At 52.1% G+C, this 20,438-nt stretch overlaps 1 protein-coding gene across 1 annotated transcript in view; it reads right to left on the bottom strand.

The window, feature by feature from the left end:
• The window catches only part of LOC141999369 (uncharacterized), a 73,362-nt gene that overhangs the window by 13,284 nt on the left and 39,640 nt on the right, over positions 1 to 20,438 (bottom strand). Inside the window, exons 15-19 of the mRNA XM_074972714.1 lie at positions 18,363 to 18,593; positions 16,157 to 16,219; positions 10,351 to 10,446; positions 2,279 to 2,380; positions 1,320 to 1,493 (exon numbers count right to left, since the gene is read on the bottom strand). Coding sequence (XP_074828815.1) covers positions 1,320 to 1,493; positions 2,279 to 2,380; positions 10,351 to 10,446; positions 16,157 to 16,219; positions 18,363 to 18,593 — 666 coding nt within the window. The remainder of the gene's footprint in view (positions 1 to 1,319; positions 1,494 to 2,278; positions 2,381 to 10,350; positions 10,447 to 16,156; positions 16,220 to 18,362; positions 18,594 to 20,438) is intronic.

Raw genomic sequence — 20,438 nt, 5'->3', positions numbered from 1 at the left:
GGGGTGTTGAGGTCACCCTGCAGTATAACCCAGGCCGGTGAGAGACAAGGTGTAGCTGGAAGTGACTTGCATGCTGGAGGCTATTTGTGAGCAGGCCAGCCTGGAGGCTACAGCAGCAAAGCAGTGCAAAGGGCACCCCAGGTTAGAGGGCAAGTCTCATTAGTCTGGATTGTACCCTGGATACATCACAAAATTATTAACAGTAGTAATCCTGCACCTATGAGCTCTGCCAGTACCTCCCCATCACTCTGCCAGCACCTCCCCATCCAGTGGAGCCACTGGAAAATTGCAGAATATTTTTCCAGCCATTTTTTGATGCTACAAGCTCTTTTAAAAAGAATCATAAACATAGCATCTCTTTGCAGCTCCCTGGAAAAGGTGATTGTGCCCGATCAGCAGGTTCAGGGGAACATTTCATTTGCTAGCTCTGTGAAGTGTCTTAGAAGTCAGAGCCTCTGCCGCAAAGAAATGGGAAGAGCGGTTCGGACCCCTCTGCCTTCAATGTGGCTTTGCACAGGTTTGCTAAAGCACAGCACACTGTGGGACGAGAAGCAAGCCAGACCATTGGCTCACCACGTAAACATATGATAGCACTTTGCACTGACAGAACTGTGCAGCAGAAGATCTCAAAGCACTTCCGAGAGGTGGGTGAAGTATTATTATCCCTATTTTACAGCTGGGAAAACTGAGGCAAAGGCCCTATCTAGACCAGGGTTTCTGGTTGTGTTGTAAAACGTTAATTTCAAATTAACATGAATTAACCCACATGACTGTAAATGCAACTAGTGACTACTCACGAAGGTTTGGTGCTGGTGGTGGTTCACACAATGCTAAGCCCTAGAGTGAACCACAACCAGGATCAAACAATTGTGTCCTGGAGCAACCTTTACTGCTTAAACTTTACTTTAGTTAGCAATTAACCTGTGCTGGCACCCAAGCACAGAGAAAGGATGGCTCAGCAGCTCAGGCGCTAGCCTGGGAACTGTGAGACCTGGGTTTGAATCCTGGCTCTTCCATAGACTTCCTGTGTGACTGAGGCAAGTCACTTCATCTCCCTGCGCGGCAGTTTCCCCCCATATAATTGGGAAGATAGCCCTGCCCTGTGGGGGTGTTTACACTAAAACAGTGAGGTGCTCAGATGCTATGGAACTGGGGAATGTAGACATGCAAAAGAGCTCAGAAGGCAAGGCTGGTGCAGTGATGTGCCCAAGGCTCCACAGCAAGTCATTGGCTTGAGTGGGAAGAGAACCTGGTAGCTCTGGCTTCAATTCTGTAGCCAGCCTGTCTTTGCGTGGATGAAGGTTTACAGAGACACCCACCTTCTGGAATTCCAGGGTTTTATTCTGCAAAACGGACACCGTCCTCCTCTCTTTGTCCAGGGCCTCAGCGTGCGCTCTCTGGCTCTGCTCTTCCAGCGTCCCACGCTGCACCTGGAGCGCTTCCCTCTTCTCAGCTTCCCACTTCTTTTGCTCTTGAAGCAGAGCACTCTGAACCTAGGGTCTCGCACAGCAGGGACCTCGGTGAGCTCCCCCAAGGAAGCAGAACAGAGCTAGCTGCTCATGGGGGTGCACATCATGTTTGAGCAGCACTGTCACCAGGAGGAGGCATAAGGAAACACCGCTGAGCCATGGAGACACGTGAAATTCCAGCGCAGGGACAGCAAAGGGGTCCGTTTAGCTGCACAGCAGCTACAGCCTGGGCAGCAGTGCAAGCTCCCCCCCCCACAGCACTTAGGTGGGGAAAGTTAATTCAGATTGAGGTAGGGTGTGAATTTAAAGCCTGAACAACTCCATGTGCGGACGCTCTTATGCCAGTGGATTAGACTCAGCCGAAACAAGGCACTCTGATTCTGGAATAAGAGCATCCACACATGGCTATTCAGGGAGCTATTCTGGAATAACTCCATATGTAGTCAAGCCCTGAGGCTGGGGCTCAACCCTGATCTGGAGAGACCGCCTCTAGGGCAGAGAAGGGGATTCCTGCCATTTGCGTGCCCTAGCCAACCCACAGCCTTCCCGGTGAGACTCCCAGCCAGATGCCAGCCAGCACCAGCCGTAAGGCAGAGGTTTCTAAGCAGCTGCCTATGCATGACGGCAATTTCTGAAGCATGGACACCCCTCCCCATCTCACTTCAGACAGTCCCCGAACTACAGCTGCACGGTAACAACTTCCGGTGGCTGGACAGACGTCAAAGCCCTACAGGAAATAGGCTCCACACTGCTTCCCCAGCCCCCTGAGAAAGTCAGTCGCCTTTGCAAGGCTCCCTCATGGACCGTACCGTCTCCTTGGCTTCCTGCTTCAGCTCTCTGACCAGCTGCTCTGTAGACTCCTTCTGTCGCTGCATGGCCTCCCGCTGCCTCCGAATATCTTCATCTCGGGCCTGGGCAGAATTGTAAAGAGAAGCCCACTGAATTCACTGCCCACTGGATCCTCTGCTCCAGGTCCAGCTCTCCATGGGCTGAAGCGCTGGGAGGGCTACGACCTTCTACCCCTGTGCCCCCTACACCCAGGGATTCTGGCCACCCCTGCAGGGTTTAGTACACAGGGCCAGTACTAAAGGGAGGGGTCCAGAGGAGACAGGACCATTGTCCCACCTCATGCCATGGTGCTCAGCAGTGGCTTCAGGGGGAGAAGAGTGCATTGCAGGCTCTCCCAGGGCTGTGCGCCACAGGAGCTGTGTCACAGCACCCCCTGGAGCTTCCCCTGGGTCAGTGCAGCTCCTCACTGCTCAGGACCGTGCCTCAATGACTCAAACAGACCCCCTGACTCCTGAAAGCCCTGGCTGCAGCCATGTCCAGGGGCCTTCATGGCAACGTCCAGGTGCAGCATTGCCCAGGCCTGTAAAACACCACAACAGAGCAGCAGTCCCCACAGCCCCTGGGCGCCCCCACCTGGACTGTATGGAGTTGGGGGGCTGGAATCCAGGGTTGCAGAGTCCTGGGCGACAGACACCTTCTCACTGCCACTGGGAGCCATGAGAAGCAGCACCTAACAATTACTGGAGGGTTAGACACCACAGCACGTCCCGCCCAAAGAAGCCAGAGCAACGGAACCCTGTGGCCACCTGACTGGTCCACACCAACTATTTAAACCAGGAAGCTGGCCCAGGGAGCGGAGCGACAGTGAAGACTCTGGCTTGCTGCTGTTGCAGACTTGCCTTTCATCCCAACTTCAACCCCAGCCTGGCTTGAAGTCAGTACCCGTCTCCTGACTCAGCTTGGTAACTAGTCTCCATCCCTGCCTTCAGTCCAGTATACATTACTGTGTCCGGCCACATGCACCCTGCCATTATACAGATGGAGTGGGGGACCTGTTTGTGGAAAACACAGCTGATCTGGCCAGTGCACTTCTGTGCTTCAGTTTTTATCACAACAAACATCTGGCCTTGAATTAGGGATCTCCAGGTTCCTCTGCCCAGGCAGCCAGCTGCTGGTCCTCAGCATGGAGGAAGCATTGTCTGATAGTTAGAACAAGGGACTGAGACTCAGGGGATAGTGAGTTCTAGTCCCAGCTCTGCCTTGGACTTGTTGCATGCCTGCGGGCATATCTCTGTCCCGTTCCCTGCCTCAGTTTCCCCATCTGTAGCATGGGGATAGTAATACTCACCCACCTCATGGACTAGAGGTTTCGTTCGCTCAGGTTTCTACAGAGCATTGAGGTTACCAGGGTGGAGGACACTGGAGATGGGCAGCGCTTTTGTTATCAGCTATTCTGGGGAGCTCACCACAGCCTGCTGCCACAGAAACGACTGCCTCAAGTGGAGCAAAGTCCAGGATCTAGAACAACTGGGGTACGTGGGCAAAGGCCTCTTCCCTGCCAGCAAAGGCCAGCAGATATGGGGACATGGGTTCCTCTTACAGTATGGACTGGAATGAGACCCCCCCCAGCTCATTCAGGGGATGCTCTCTGGCCTATGTTATGCAAAGGCCCTTTGTTTTCTACTTGTCAATATATAAATTTCCCCGGAATTTATCTGTGTTTGTCCAAAATTTAACAAATGGTAAAAGGAAAATGGGTAAAAACTCAAAACAAAGGGCAGTGGGCTGGGGTGGGGAGGCGTGCTAGGTATTCATGGGGGCCAAGCAGGGAGAGGGAGGGGAGTACTCATGATGCAACAGTCGGGTGGCCTCGGCTGCTGAGACCCGGGTCCCTGCCCCTCTCACTTTCCCACTGTGCAGAGGAAGCAGACGGGGCTGTGCTGACGGCCCAGGTCAGGAGGAGTCTGTCTGGCAGGCGTCAGTCCTCATGGGGTGCAGCCTTGACTCCCTGAGTGCCGAGTTCCTGCTGGCCTCCCCCGCAGAGGAGGGTAACTATCAGCTGGTGGCTGCTGCAGCTGCGCAGTGGGGGAGAAAGACGGGCAGGGAGCCGGGCCCCGGCAGCTGAGACCACCTGCACAGAACCCAGTCCACTTCCCCCGCTGGACAGAGCCCACTGCTGTCTCTGGCCCTGCAGCACGACAGCAGGCAGCAGGGAAGGGCAGGGTCACGAGGGTGCTCTGTCCGGCAGGGGGCCAGTACGCATGGGATGCAGCCTCCTGCTCCCCTCTGATGCAGGAGACTTTTCAGCTGCTCTGTTCTGTGTAAGGCCTACAGCACTGAGAGCGCTGGGCTGCCACCACGAGCGACAGCAGGGAGAGATCAGAATTAAACTTGTGTAAAACAATAAAAATAGGGGGGTGACAGTGAACTGAGTCATCTATCTGCCATCCTGACCGGGAAAACTGAGAAGTCTGCTGCTTGCCAGGGGCTAAGATTCGCGATGTGACGGAGAGACTGCCGAGACTCATCAAGCCCTCGGATCGCTACCCCTTCCTGCTTCTCCACGTGGGCACCAATGATACTGCCAAGAATGACCTTGAGCGGATCACTGCGGACTACGTGGCTCTGGGAAGAAGGATAAAGGAGTTTGAGGCGCAAGTGGTGTTCTCGTCCATCCTCCCCGTGGAAGGAAAAGGCCAGGGCAGGGACCGTCGAATCGTGGAAGTCAACGAATGGCTACGCAGGTGGTGTTGGAGAGAAGGCTTTGGATTCTTTGATCATGGGATGGTGTTCCATGAAGGAGGAGTGCTCGGCAGAGACGGGCTCCATCTTACGAAGAGAGGGAAGAGCATCTTTGTGAGCAGGCTGGCTAACCTAGTAAGGAGGGCTTTAAACTAGGTTCACCGGGGGAAGGAGACCAAAGCCCTGAGGTAAGTGGGAAAACGGGATACCGGGAGGAAGCACAGGCAGGAATGTCTGTGATGGGAGGGCTCCTGCCTCATACTGAGAATGAGGGGCGATCAGCAGGTTCTCTCAAGTGCTTACATACGAATGCACAAAGCCTTGGAAACAAGCAGGGAGAACTGGAGGTCCTGGTGATGTCAGGGAATTATGACGTGATTGGAATAACAGAGACTTGGTGGGATAACTCACATGACTGGAGTACTGTCATGGATGGTTATAAACTGTCCAGGAAGGACAGGCAGGGCAGAAAAGGTGGGGGAGTAGCACTGTATGTAAGGGAGCAGTATGACTGCTCAGAGCTCCGGTACGAAACTGCAGAAAAACCTGAGTGTCTCTGGATTAAGTTTAGAAGTGTGAGCAACAAGAGTGATGTAGTGGTGGGAGTCTGCTATAGACCACCGGACCAGGGGGATGAGGTGGATGAGGCTTTCTTCCGGCAACTCGCAGAAGCTACTAGATCGCATGCCCTGGTTCTCATGGGTGACTTTAATTTTCCTGATATTTGCTGCGAGAGCAATACAGCGGTGCATAGACAATCCAGGAAGTTTTTGGAAAGCGTAGGGGACAATTTCCTGGTGCAAGTGCTGGAGGAACCAACTGGGGGGGCGCTTTTCTTGACCTCCTGCTCACAAACAGGGAAGAATTAGTGGGGGAAGCAAAAGTGGATGGGAATCTGGGAGGCAGTGACCATGAGATGGTCGAGTTCAGGATCCTGACACAGGGAAGAAAGGTAAGCAGCAGGATACGGACCCTGGACTTCAGGAAAGCAGACTTCGACTCCCTCAGGGAGCGGATGGGTAGGATCCCCTGGGGGACTAACATGAAGGGGAAAGGAGTCCAGGAGAGCTGGCTGTATTTCAAGGAATCCCTGTTGAGGTTACAGGGACAAACCATCCCGATAAGTCGAAAGAATAGTAAATATGGCAGGCGACCAGCTTGGCTTAATGGTGAAATCCTAGCGGATCTTAAACCTAAAAAAGAAGCTCACAAGAAGTGGAAGGTTGGACATATGACCAGGGAAGAGTATAAAAATATTGCTCGGGCATGTAGGAAAGATATCAGGACGGCCAAATCGCACCTGGAGCTGCAGCTAGCAAGAGATGTCAAGAGTAACAAGAAGGGTTTCTTCAGGTATGTTGGCAACAAGAAGAAAGCCAAGGAAAGTGTGGGCCCCTTACTGAATGAGGGAGGCAACCTAGTGACAGAGGATGTGGAAAAAGCTAATGTGCTCAATGCTTTTTTTGCCTCTGTCTTCACTAACAAGGACAGCTCCCAGACTGCTGCGCTGGGCATCACAACATGGGGAGTAGATGGCCAGCTCTCTGTGGAGAAAGAGGTGGTTAGGGACTATTTAGAAAAGCTGGACGTGCACAAGTCCATGGGGCCGGACGAGTTGCATCCGAGAGTGCTAAAGGAATTGGCGGCTGTGATTGCAGAACCATTGGCCATTATCTTTGAAAACTCGTGGCGAACGGGGGAAGTCCCAGATGACTGGAAAAAGGCTAATGTAGTGCCAATCTTTAAAAAAGGGAAGAAGGAGGATCCTGGGAACTACAGGCCAGTCAGCCTCACCTCAGTCCCTGGAAAAATCATGGAGCAGGTCCTCAAGGAATCAATCCTGAAGCACTTACACGAGAGTAAAGTGATCAGGAACAGTCAGCATGGATTCACCAAGGGAAGGTCATGCCTGACTAATCTAATCGCCTTCTATGATGAGATTACTGATTCTGTGGATGAAGGGAAAGCAGTGGATTTATTGTTTCTTGACTTTAGCAAAGCTTTTGACACTGTCTCCCACAGTATTCTTGTCAGCAAGTTAAAGAAGTATGGGCTGGATGAATGTACTATAAGGTGGGTAGAAAGTTGGCTAGATTGTCGGGCTCAACGGGTAGTGGTCAATGGCTCCATGTCTAGTTGGCAGCCGGTGTCAAGTGGAGTGCCCCAGGGGTCGGTCCTGGGGCCGGTTTTTTTCAATATCTTCCTAAATGATCTGGAGGATGGTGTGGATTGCACTCTCAGCAAATTTGCGGATGATACTAAACTGGGAGGAGTGGTAGATACGTTGGAGGGCAGAGATAGGATACAGAGGGACCTAGACAAATTGGAGGATTGGGCCAAAAGAAACCTGATGAGGTTCAATAAGGATAAGTGCAGGGTCCTGCACTTAGGACGGAAGAACCCAATGCACAGCTACAGACTAGGGACCGAATGGCTAGGCAGCAGTTCTGCGGAAAAGGACCTAGGGGTTACAGTGGACGAGAAGCTGGATCTGAGTCAGCAGTGTGCCCTTGTTGCCAAGAAGGCCAATGGCATTTTGGGATGTATAAGTAGGGGCATAGCGAGCAGATCGAGGGATGTGATCGTTCCCCTCAATTCGACATTGGTAAGGCCTCATCTGGAGTACTGTGTCCAGTTTTGGGCCCCACACTACAAGAAGGATGTGGATAAATTGGAGAGAGTCCAGCGAAGGGCAACAAAAATGATTAGGGGTCTGGAACACATGACTTATGAGGAGAGGCTGAGGGAACTGGGATTGTTTAGTCTGCAGAAGAGAAGAATGAGGGGGGATTTGATAGCTGCTTTCAACCTGAGAGGTGGTTCCAAAGAGGATGGTTCTAGACTATTCTCAGTGGTAGAAGAGGACAGGACAAGGAGTAATGGTCTCAAGTTTCAGTGGGGGAGGTTTAGGTTGGATATTAGGAAAAACTTTTTCACTAGGAGGGTGGTGAAACACTGGAATGCGTTACCTAGGGAGGTGGTAGAATCTCCTTCCTTAGAAGTTTTTAAGGTCAGGCTTGACAAAGCCCTGGCTGGGATGATTTAATTGGGGATAAGTCCTGCTTTGAGCAGGGGGTTGGACTAGATGACCTCCTGAGGTCCCTTCCAACCCTGATATTCTATGATTCTATGAGTCATAGCGTCAGGATACACTGACACGTGGACAGCTGTTTATAATGACAGAGACTTAATAATTAATGAGGGTGGTTTTAGGTGGCTAGCAATGACAAGATGGAGATCACAAGCAGCCAGAGAAAGCCAAAATGGAGGTCTGGGAGGAGGTGAGTCATCCCAGGCAGGGGCTGTGCCTTGTGCGGGCAGGTGCGGGGCCAGAGCAGAGCCGGGCCGGGCGCCGAGGTGCATGACTGGGCTGGGCAAGGGCAGGGCACCGGAGACCAGGGCAGCTGCACGCGGTGCAGGACGGACGGGGACAGCAACGCTGGCAGGAAAGGGAGACGTGGCCAGCCAGGCAGATGGATACTAAGCCGGGGTCAAAAGGGGTGGGCAGAGCTTGAGCCCTGGCCCTCTTTGCCACATGGACAGCCTGTGTGCCCCAGGCAGCCTCGTCTTCTGGTGCCTGCTGAGCAGTAAGGACTGGCTGGAGGGGCCCCCCGATCCCACCTGTGCCCCAGCCAGCCCCATCCCTGCGCCTCCAGCTCCAGGCTCTGTGATGTCCCTCATTTCTTCCGCCTCACCCATGTCGCATGCCCCCCTGGGTCCTGCCCCTTCCCCCAACTCCAGCCCCTGGCCTCTACCTTCCCCCATCCAGCCCCCTCACCCCTGTTTTTCCTTCCTGCTTTGGATAAACTTTCTCTCTTCCCAAGATGGCGAGACTCAGGAAACCTGTGTCCCTGACTGGGTACCCTGCAAGGTGGTGTAGCCTTTGGACTTTGCTCAACTGAAGGCGGGGGCGCGGTCAGTGCATATTATCCCCCCTCTGCCCTAAGGAATGTGGGGAATTTTCAGCCCAAAGGGGGGAACCTCTTTTACCCCAGCAGCTACCCACACTGGAGCATGGAGGTGGGTCCTTGCCCCATGGATGTGCCCAGCTTGGCAGGTGAAGCCCTGTGTCTGGGGGCACCAGGGCTAGGAAGAGGGCGTGGCGTCGGGGGAGAAGCTGAGCTAGCATGATCTGTTGGGGCCCACCCAAATTTCCACTCCTAGCTACGCCACTGGGTGGGAATGCTTGGGATTGTAAAAAATAACCAGGCAGAACAGGCCAAAATCTATCTACAAGGCAGAGAGCCGACAGGCTTGAGTGAGTGGGAGTGGAAGGCACTGGATTGAACATTAGGAGCATCAGAATCTGAAAAATAAGATTTGAAATCACTGAAGAATGAAGGCAGAAGCAGCAGCAGTGACAACATCAGTCCTGGCAGATCATAAGGACCTAGACAAAGCAGAGGGAAAGAGGACTGCGGGGAAGTAATCGCAACGACTCTCACCTAAAGAATAACGAGACTGTATGAAGGCGTGTCTTTGAGATAATAAAGCTGGATAGCGGTGTGTGTATGTTTTAATATGTATAGTCTTTAATGTTTAAGAACTTGCTGTCAGCATCCTATACGTGACTGGCCATCGCATACAGAACGTAACCACTTAAAGCTATTTTCCAGTTGTAGACTATTGCAAGTTTGGGTACTTCAATGTGTATCTGTGCTAATAGAGTTTGTTATCTTGTAATATGTGTCTTAAATTGTAAGAACTTATGTTTTTGTTTCTCTAAATCTGTTTTAGATTTACTATATTAGGGTATGTTGTGTTAAATAAAGGTTATTTTTGTTTTCAAAGAATGACTGTCTGAGTGTGAATCCTTGGAGTGGAAGGCTGTATCCATGTCCTTCCAAGGGTCAAGAGAGCTAGTCTAGTCCGGGGAGTCCTCCAAAAGTTGGAGAGAAACCCCCTGGTAAATCCACTAGGGTGGGCCACCCACTTTCACCAAAACCACACAAATTGAGGATTAAGCTGCAAATATAGGCAAGCCATTGTAGGTGTGTCTGGAGTCTGGTTTTGGGTGGGGGGGAAACACCCTCCTGACCTGGTGCTTCAGAGCAGCCCTGTCTGCTTCGCCTGAGAAAAATACCCAGGTCCTAAAAAAGTCAAAATTGGGTGGGGAGATCAATAAAAATCCAGATAGTGGCTTCCTCAAAACCTGGGAAATCTTTGGAGAAAATCAGTAACTACCAGAATTGAAGGGTCTTGGTTCTGCAGGAGCCCAGGCTAGATGATCACAATGGTTCCTTCTGGCCTTGGAATCCATGGCTGTACTACACTCAACCAGGTGGGTCAGATTTCGCCCTCCCTCAAACCAGGACCCACCCACTCCCCCTGCCCCGTGGGGAGCAGTTACCTCGAGCACCCTGGTGAGATTCTCCACTTCCTTCTGGAAGGAGGCGGCTTGATCCTGGAGGGCCCTGGCCTTCACCTGCTCCAAACTCTCTGCGAACTGAGAAGACAGGCATGAGAATGGGGAGCCTCTGCCTTTAGACACGAGACTTAGGGTATGTCTACACTATGGAATAAGGTCGAATTTATAGAAGTCGGTTTTTTAGAAATCGGTTTTATATATTCGAGTGTGTGTGTCCCCACAGAAGTGCATTAAGTGCATTAACTCGGCGGAGTGCTTCCACAGTACCGAGGCTAGAGTCGACTTCCAGAGCGTTGCACTGTGGGTAGCTATCCCACAGTTCCCGCAGTCTCCGCTGCCCATTGGAATTCTGGGTTGAGATCCCAATGCCTGATGGGGCTGAAACATTGTCGCGGGTGGTTCTGGGTACATATCGTCAGTCCCCCCTTCCCTCCCTCCCTCCCTCCGTGAAAGCAAGGGCAGACAATCGTTTCGTGCCTTTTTTCCTGAGTTACCTGTGCGGACGCCATACCACCGCAAGCATGGAGCCCGCTCAGGTAACCGTCACCGTATGTCTCCTGGGTGCTGGCAGACGCGGTACGGCATTGCTACACAGTAGCAGCAACCCATTGCTTTCTGGCAGCAGACGGTGCAGTATGACTGATAGCCGTCCTCGTCATGTCTGAGGTGCTCCTGGCCACGTCGGCTGGGAGCGCCTGGGCAGACATGGGCGCAGGGACTAAATTTTTGGTGACTTGACCAGGTCATTCTCTTTAGTCCTGCAGTCAGTCGTATTGAACTGTCTTATGGTGAGCAGGCAGGCAATACAGATTGCTAGCAGTCGTATTGTACCATCTTCTGCCGGGCAGGCAAGAGATGACGATGGCTAGCAATCGTACTGTACCATCTTCTGCCGGGCAGGCAAGAGATGACGATGGCTAGCAATCGTACTGTGCCATCTTCTGCCGGGCAGGCAAGAGATGAGGATGGCTAGCAATCGTACTGTGCCATCTTCTGCCAGGCAGGCAAGAGATGAGGATGGCTAGCAATCGTATTGTACCATCTTCTGCCGGGCAGGCAAGAGATGAGGATGGCTAGCAGTCATATTGCACCATCTTCTGCCAGGCAGGCAAGAGATGACGATGGCTAGCAGTCGTACTGTACCATCTTCTGCCGAGCAGCCATGAGATGTGGATGGCTTGCAGTCCTTCTGCACCGTCTGCTGCCAGCCAAAGATGTAAAAGATAGATGGATTGGATCAAAACAAGAAATAGACCAGATTTGTTTTGTACTCATTTGCCTCCTCCCCTGTCTAGGGGACTCATTCCTCTAGGTCACACTGCAGTCACTCACAGAGAAGGTGCAGCGAGGTAAATCTAGCCATGTATCAACCAGAGGCCAGGCTAACCTCCTTGTTCCAATAAGAACAATAACTTAGGTGCACCATTTCTTATTGGAACCCTCCGTGAAGTCCTGCCTGAACTACTCCTTGATGTAAAGCCACCCCCTTTGTGGATTTTAGCCCCCTGAAGCCAACCCTCTAAGCCGTGTCGTCAGTCGCCCCTCCCTCCGTCAGAGCAACGGCAGACAATCGTTCCGTGCCTTTTTTCTGTGCGGACGCCATACCACGGCAAGCATGGAGTCTGCTTAGCTCACTTTGGCAATTAGGAGCACATTAAACACCACACGCATTATCCAGCAGTATATGCAGCACCAGAACCTGGCAGAGCGATACCGGGCGAGGAGGCGACGTCAGCGCGGTCACGTGAGTGATCAGGACATGGACACAGATTTCTCTGAAAGCATGGGCCCTGCCAATGCATGCATCATGGTGCTAATGGGGCAGGTTCATGCTGTGGAACGCCGCTTCTGGGCTCGGGAAACAAGCACAGACTGGTGGGACCGCATAGTGTTGCAGGTCTGGGACGATTCCCAGTGGCTGCGAAACTTTCGCATGCGTAAGGGCACTTTCATGGAACTTTGTGACTTGCTTTCCCCTGCCCTGAAGCGCATGAATACCAAGATGAGAGCAGCCCTCACAGTTGAGAAGTGAGTGGCGATAGCCCTGTGGAAGCTTGCAATGCCAGACAGCTACCGGTCAGTTGGGAATCAATTTGGAGTGGGCAAATCTACTGTGGGGGCTGCTGTGATGCAAGTAGCCAACGCAATCAAAGGTCTGCTGATATCAAGGGTAGTGACCCTGGGAAATGTGCAGGTCAAAGTGGATGGCTTTGCTGCAATGGGATTCCCTAACTGTGGTGGGGCCATAGACGGAACCCATATCCCTATCTTGGCACCGGAGCACCAAGCCGGCGAGTACATAAACCGCAAGGGGTACTTTTCAATAGTGCTGCAAGCTCTGGTGGATCACAAGGGACGTTTCACCAACATCAACGTGGGATGGCCGGGAAAGGTACATGACGCTCGCATCTTCAGGAACTCTGGTCTGTTTCAAAAGCTTCAAGAAGGGACTTTATTCCCAGACCAGAAAATAACTGTTGGTGATGTTGAAATGCCTATATGTATCCTTGGGGACCCAGCCTACCCCTTAATGCCATGGCTCATGAAGCCATACACAGGCAGCCTGGACAGTAGTCAGGAGCTGTTCAACTACAGGCTGAGCAAGTGCAGAATGGTGGTAGAATGTGCATTTGGATGTTTAAAGGCGCGCTGGCGCAGTTTACTGACTCGCTTAGACCTCAGCGAAACCAATATTCCCACTGTTATTACTGCTTGCTGTGTGCGCCACAATATCTGTGAGAGTAAGGGGGAGACGTTTATGGCGGGGTGGGAGGTTGAGGCAAATCGCCTGGCTGCTGGTTACGCGCAGCCAGACACCAGGGCGGTTAGAAGAGCACAGGAGGGCGCGATACGCATCAGAGAGGCTTTGAAAACCAGTTTCATGACTGGCCAGGCTACGGTGTGAAAGTTCTGTTTGTTTCTCCTTGATGAAACCCCCCGCCCCTTGGTTCACTCTACTTCCCTGTAAGCTAACCACCCTCCCCTCCTCCCTTCGATCACCGCTTGCAGAGGCAATAAAGTCATTGTTGCTTCACATTCATGCATTCTTTATTCATTCATCACACAAATAGGGGGATGACTACCAAGGTAGCCCAGGAGGGGTGGTGGAGGAGGGAAGGAAAATGCCACACAGCACTTTAAAAGTTTACAACTTTAAAATTTATTGAATGACAGCCTTCTTTTTTTGGGCAATCCTCTGTGGTGGAGTGGCTGGTTGGCCGGAGGCCCCCCCACCGCGTTCTTGGGCGTCTGGGTGAGGAGGCTATGGAACTTGGGGAGGAGGGTGGTTGGTTACACAGGGGCTGTAGTGGCAGTCTGTGCTCCAGCTGCCTTTGCTGCAGCTCATCCATACACTGGAGCATACTGGTTTGGTCCTCCAGCAGCCTCAGCATTGAATCCTGCCTCCTCTCATCACGCTGCCGCCACATTCGAGCTTCAGCCCTCTCTTCAGCCCGCCACTTACTCTCTTCAGCCCGCCACCTCTCCTCCTGGTCATTTTGTGCTTTCCTGCACTCTGACATTATTTGCCTCCACGCATTTGTCTGTGCTCTGTCAGTGTGGGAGGACAGCATGAGCTCGGAGAACATTTCATCTCGAGTGCGTTTTTTTTTTCTTTCTAATCTTCACTAGCCTCTGGGAAGGAGAAGATCCTGTGATCATTGAAACACATGCAGCTGGTGGAGAAAAAAAAGGGGACAGCGGTATTTAAAAAGACACATTTTATAAAACACTGGCTACACTCTTTCAGGGTAAACCTTGCTGTTAACATTACATACATAGCACATGTGCTTTCGTTACAAGGTTGCATTTTGCCTCCCCCCACCGCGTGGCTACCCCCTCAACCCTCCCCCCTCCCTGTGGCTAACAGCGGAGAACATTTCTGTTCAGCCGCAGGCAAACAGCCCAGCAGGAATGGGCTCCTCTGAGTGTCCCCTGAAGAAAAGCACCCTATTTCAACCAGGTGACCATGGATTATATCTCACTCTCCTGAGGATAACACAGAGAGATAAAGAACGGATGTTGCTTGAACGCCAGCAAACATACACTGCAATGCTTTGTTGTACAATGATTCCCGAGTACGTGTTACTGGCCTGGAGTGGTAAAGTGTCCTACCATGAAGGACGCAATAAGTCTGCCCTCCCCAGAAACCTTTTGCAAAGGCTTAGGGAGTATATCCAGGAGAGCCGCGAATGCCAGGGCAAAGTAATCCTTTCACATGCTTGCTTTTAAACCATGTATAGTATTTTAAAAGGTACACTCACCGGAGGTCCCTTCTCCGCCTGCTGGGTCCAGGAGGCAGCCTTGGGTGGGTTCAGGGGGTACTGGCTCCAGGTCCAGGGTGAGAAACAGTTCCTGGCTGTCGGGAAAACTGGTTTCTCCGCTTGCTTGCTGTGAGCTATCTACAACCTCGTCATCATCATCATCTTCTTCGTCCACAAAACCTGCTTCCGTATTGCCTCCATCTCCATTGAAGGAGTCAAACAACATGGCTGGGGTAGTGGTGGCTGAACCCCCTAAAATGGCATGCAGCTCATCATAGAAGCGGCATGTTTGGGACTCTGACCCGGAGCGGCCGTTCGCCTCTCTGGTTTTCTGGTAGGCTTGCCTCAGCTCCTTCAGTTTCACGCGGCACTGCTCCGGATCCCTGTTATGGCCTCTATCCTTCATGCCCTGGGAGATTTTGACAAAGGTTTTGGCATTTCGAAAACTGGAACGGAGTTCTGATAGCACGGATTCCTCTCCCCATACAGCGATCAGATCCTGTACCTCCCGTTCGGTCCATGCTGGAGCTCTTTTGCGATTCTGAGACTCCATCATGGTCACCTCTGCTGATGAGCTCTGCATGGTCACCTGCAGCTTGCCACGCTGGCCAAACAGGAAATGAGATTCAAAAGTTCGCGGTTCTTTTCCTGTCTACCTGGCCAGTGCATCTGAGTTGAGAGTGCTGTCCAGAGCGGTCACAATGGAGCACTCTGGGATAGCTCCCGGAGGCCAATACCGTCGAATTGTGTCCACAGTACCCCAAATTCGACCCGGCAAGGCCGATTTAAGCGCTAATCCACTTGTCAGGGGTGGAGTAAGGAAATCGATTTTAAGAGCCCTTTAAGTCGAAATAAAGGGCTTCATCGTGTGGACGGGTGCAGGTTTACATCGATTTAATGCTGCTAAATTCGACCTAAAGTCCTAGTGTAGACCAGGGCTAGGAGCCCTTGGGGCTCTTCCTCTCTGCCTGGAAGATCCTTTGATCCCAGGCAGTGCTTGATGGAGAACGACTGATTTCCTTGACATTACAATGCATTTAATGTACTGACAACACCACAGCTTCACCCTTAAATAGCTCTCCTCACCCATGCAGCTCAGAATGCGTTACCTGCCTCACTGTACAGGTGGGGAAACTGAGGCACAGAAAAGTGAGGGGACATGGCTATGGTCACAAACAGGTGCTCTGTCTAGGGCCTTGTTGTCTCCCCACTGCAAATGAAGCTAGGCTCCTGGCCAAAGGAGAACAAGTCAGAGAAAGAGGGGACCATTCAGCCAATTCGAAGTCCAACATGTCACCCCCTACTCCAGTGACATGAGCTCATCTGCCACATCACACGACTCACACCACTGAGACACTGACACGTGGGGAGGGCCACGCAGCCACCTGTTCCTCCCAGCACTTTGCAGCTACTCCACATGGCACAAGCCAGCTTGCTGGAGGATATGCCAACAGCAGTCACCATGTCAGCTGCACACACACCTGGAGGGAACATGACACATGAGTATGGGACTGCATGATACAAACCTCCTGGAGCTCCTGCTGCTTCAGACGTTGCAGCTCCTCCCTCTGCTGGGCCCACTCCAGCTCCTACAGGCACAGAAAACAGCAGCTAGCCACACTGCACACCCCGCAACCCAGCCAGCCCCCATGTTCCCTCCTGCCGATGCACAGAGCCCCATAACTGCACAGCCACAGAGTCCACAGGGTTGTATGCACTGCTGGCAGGACTCCTTAGCCTCAGAGTCCTGGCTAGACTCCACTTCAGGTCATTACGTTCCTCCCACCCAAGCTACTGCCCTGTCCCTTTACTGGATCCAGGGCTCTCTTTCACCTCCTGCCTTGAAACTGCTATGCAGCATGGCTGTGCCCTGGAAAACAGCAGCTGCATCCATTCCAGAGGTGGCTGCATTTCAGTGAAGGCTGAAAAGAGGGGATCTTGGCACCAGTGTTTCTCCAACAGCGAGTGCCGTTCTTTCTTGTGTGCCATCAATACAGTTGCTACTGAGTTCCAGTCAGCTACCCTGGAGTAAACCCCCCATGGAAAGCAATGGGGCTGACCAGGTGTCAGCAGGGGCCTAGCTGAAAGATTATGGGGCTACACAGGTGTTTTGCAGGGCCATCATCAGTGACCTGTAGTGCAGGCGATGATGTGTGAGAAGAAAAGAGTCCAGCTCAACTTGCAGATCCCCAATTAATGTTGCAGGTTGGGCAGTGAGAAAAATAATCTGACTGGTAAACTGGGCATGTTTGATATAGAAATTATTGAAACAATAAACAAGGACATCTCATGATGCCTCTTATAGCCGTTTTCAGAGCTGTCCAATAAAATTACTGTCTCATCTCACTTCCCAGATGCACGTACCCAATGCACCCAGACCCTCTTCTTCATTCTTATTGCTACAAGCATGAAGAAAATTCTCACCCACGAGTAACTGAAAGGTGCCATGTGATGCATCAGCCAGGTGATGTTTCTTGGAGACATTGAACGCTGACTAGACCAATCAGACCAGAGATGCAACTACTTTATCCTGGTACAGCAGCCAATCAGACTGCAAATGCCAAACTGTTCCTAACTGACTTATCAGAAGTCAACAATAGGGGCTGTTGTTTTTCTGGGCCTTTTACGGCTCACGCACACATGGAGTTATTCCAGAATAGCTACAGCGCTTTTAATTCACTCCCCCTTACTCCAAATTAGCTTTCCAGTGTAGACAAGTCATAAAATTATAGAAGATCAGGGTTGGAAGAGACCTCAGGAGGTCACCTAGTCCAATCCCCTACTCAAAGCAAGACCAACCCCAACTAAATCATCCCAGCCAGGGCTTTGTCAAGCTGGGCCTTAAAAACCTCTAAGGAAGGAGATTCCACCACCTCCCTAGGTAACCCATTCCAGTGCTTCACCACCCTCCTAGTGAAAAAGTTTTTCCTAATATCCAACCTAGATCTCCCCACTTCAACTTGAGACTATTGTTTCTTGTTCTGTCATCTGCCACCACTGAGAACAGCCGAGCTCCATCCTCTTTGGAACCCCCCTTCAGGTAGTTGAAGGCTGCTATCAAATCCCCCCTCACTCTGCTCTTCTGCAGACTAAACAAACCCAGTTCCCTCAGCCTCTCCTCGTAAGTCACATGCCCCAGTCCCCTAATAATTTTTGTTGCCCTCTGCTGGACTCTCTCCAATTTGTCCACATCCCTTCTGTAGTGGGGGGGAGGAGCGGGCAGGGCAAAACTGTCCCCCTCCTGGTAACCACTGACCGACAGGAAGGCAAGTTTAATATTTACTTCTCTCAGGCTGAAGCCAACTCCCCCTCCTCCACTTTTGGCCCAAACACAGGGGATGGGTGCATTGCATGCTGGTGATCTCTGCAGGGGGCCAGGAATCCCGAGGCTGCCAGTGTCCCCATTCTGCAGAGTCAACAGCCACTGGAACTGCATAGTAGGGAATCCAATGGCCCAGACTGCCCCAAAGCCCCCTGCCGGTGGCCACAGAGCAGCCTGGAGTAGCTGGGCCACATACTTGGTGCAAAGACCCCCGGATGTTCCCTTAAATTCCAAACAGAGCAGCTCCACTCCCTGACATGGGGCAGGATCTGCACCTTTATGAATAAAAACCATTCAGCTAGGTAGGGGGCGAAAAACAATGAATGAGAAGAGCAAGGGATGAGGGAGCCCCCTGTTCATGCACAGAAAGCCCCCTGCCCAGCTCAGGCTGGACTGCTTACGGCTGGTACCTTCTCCTGCTGCATCTTCCCCAGCTGCCTGTCATGTTCTTCTCTCAGGTTCTCCATAGCACGTTGCTGCACTTCCTTCTCAGCCATCAGGGCACAGACGACCTCTCGCAGCCTCACCAGTTTTAGCTCCTTCTCCGACAGGATCTTCTCCATAGCAAAGAGTCTCAGCTCCTGCTCCCTCTCCCACACTCGGAGGTCTCGGACCTGCCCACTCAGAGCTGCTGCCTGCTTCTGGAACAGAGAGCCCTGCGTAACCATCACAAACTGGCACGGGCACCAAGAGGCTCTGGGGGCCGCTGGTGTCCGCTGGTGTCTGTAGAAGCATGAAGCGGGAGTCAAAGCATCATTCAAACAAGGGGTGGAAGAGGCCAAACACAGCTGAGTTCATCTTCTGCATGTGCCAAGGCATGATTGTCCCCTCCAGTGCATTTCCTAGAGCAGCAGGTCCCCAACTGCTCCTGCATATCCTGCACGGAGCATCCGCCAGGGTACCTGGAGATCTGCCTAGTCACGTGGCGCTGGTTCCTTGTCTCCTCCTTTCCAGCTCATTCCTCAGGCACCCAGGACCCCTTTGCAAGGAGGAAGAACCAGGCCAACTGCCTCAACCAGAGGCCACAGCTACGTCCTGGGCACCAGGAACTACCAATGGGGCAGAGCTGCCAGTCCCCGCAGGAGAGGAAAGGACATGGGGGCAGGAACAAGCACCCAAGCAGTACAGCAGGGGGCAGCAGGGGCCGAAGGGGAGAAGGAGGAATGGACCGGAGAGGAGGAGACACAAAAAAGAGCAAAAGGAGACAATCCGCACAGCAGTTTTCATAAAGGACCAATCACTTGGTGCATTAGAGACAGTTAAAGATCCATCAGCACCTGCCTCTTACGGCTCCACTGCACCCTGGCTGCAGCTACTGTGACCAGTGGGGCGTGAGGTGGGGTCCAGGCAATGCCCTATGAGAGGGGAGGTGGGGTCCGGGCAATGCCCAATGAGAGGGGAGGTAGGGTCCGGGCAATGCCCAATGAGAGGGAAGTGGGGTCCGGGCAATGCCCTGTGGGAGGGCAGGTGGGGTCCGGGACACACTCTGTCTATTAAGACGTGTTTCACATTATGGAAACATCGGCAGACCCCGGCTGCAGGGCTTTGAACTTCCGGTGTGACTTGCCCTAGCAATGGGGTTCTCATCTCTCCCATGGGGGGCTAGATACAACTCGCTGCTGGCAGAAGTCTCCCGGCAGCCAGCCTTCACCCTGTTATTCTTCATGCCCCAACAGTCTCACCACCCAGCTCCCACCAGGCCTGCACTGGGACCAGGGACAGCCCTGGGTACCCATGTGTGTGCTTGCATACACACCCCTCTCTATTGGAAGTGGGAGAGGGGTGTGGCATACAAAGGGGGACAGTTTCTTAAACCTACTGTCATAAACATACAGCTAAGGGTAGCCTAGAATTCCTCCTTACCTGTAAGCGGCTAAGAAGCTCAAATAGCCTGCTTGGCACCTGACCAACAGGACCAATGGGGAAAGAACATACTTTCAAATCTTCTGAGGGGGGAAGATTTTGTTTGTGCTCTTTGTTTTGTGTGCGGGTTTTCTCTTGGGACGGAGAGGGGCCAGACAGAAATCCATCTTCTCCAACCCATCCCAATCCAAGTCTCCAGTATTGCAACCAGTCGAGGTAAGCCAGGCAAGGCGGATTAGTTTATCTTTTGTTTTATGTGAATTTTCCCTGTGTTAAGAGGGAGGTTTGTTCCTGTTTTCTGTAACTTTAAGGTTTTGCCCAGAGGGGGATCCTCTGTGTTTTGAATCTGAATACTCTGTAAAGTATTTTCCCTCCTGATTTTACAGAGGTGATTTTTACCTTTCTTCCTTTTTAAATAAAGTCCTTCTTTTAAGAACCTGACTGATTTTTCCATTGTTCCAAGACCCAGGGGTTTGGGTCTTTGATCATTTTGTAACCAATTGGTTAGGATACTATTCTCAAGCCTCCCCAGGAAAGGGGGCGTAAGGGCTTGGGGGGATTGCTGGGGGAAGAGGAATTCCAAGTGGTCCTTTTCCCTGGTTCTTTGTTAAATCACTTGGTGG

This window comes from Natator depressus, chromosome 15, assembly GCF_965152275.1.
Source record: "Natator depressus isolate rNatDep1 chromosome 15, rNatDep2.hap1, whole genome shotgun sequence".
NCBI classification, from domain to species: domain Eukaryota; kingdom Metazoa; phylum Chordata; order Testudines; family Cheloniidae; genus Natator; species Natator depressus.
This window is presented reverse-complemented; position numbering and strand designations above follow the sequence as displayed.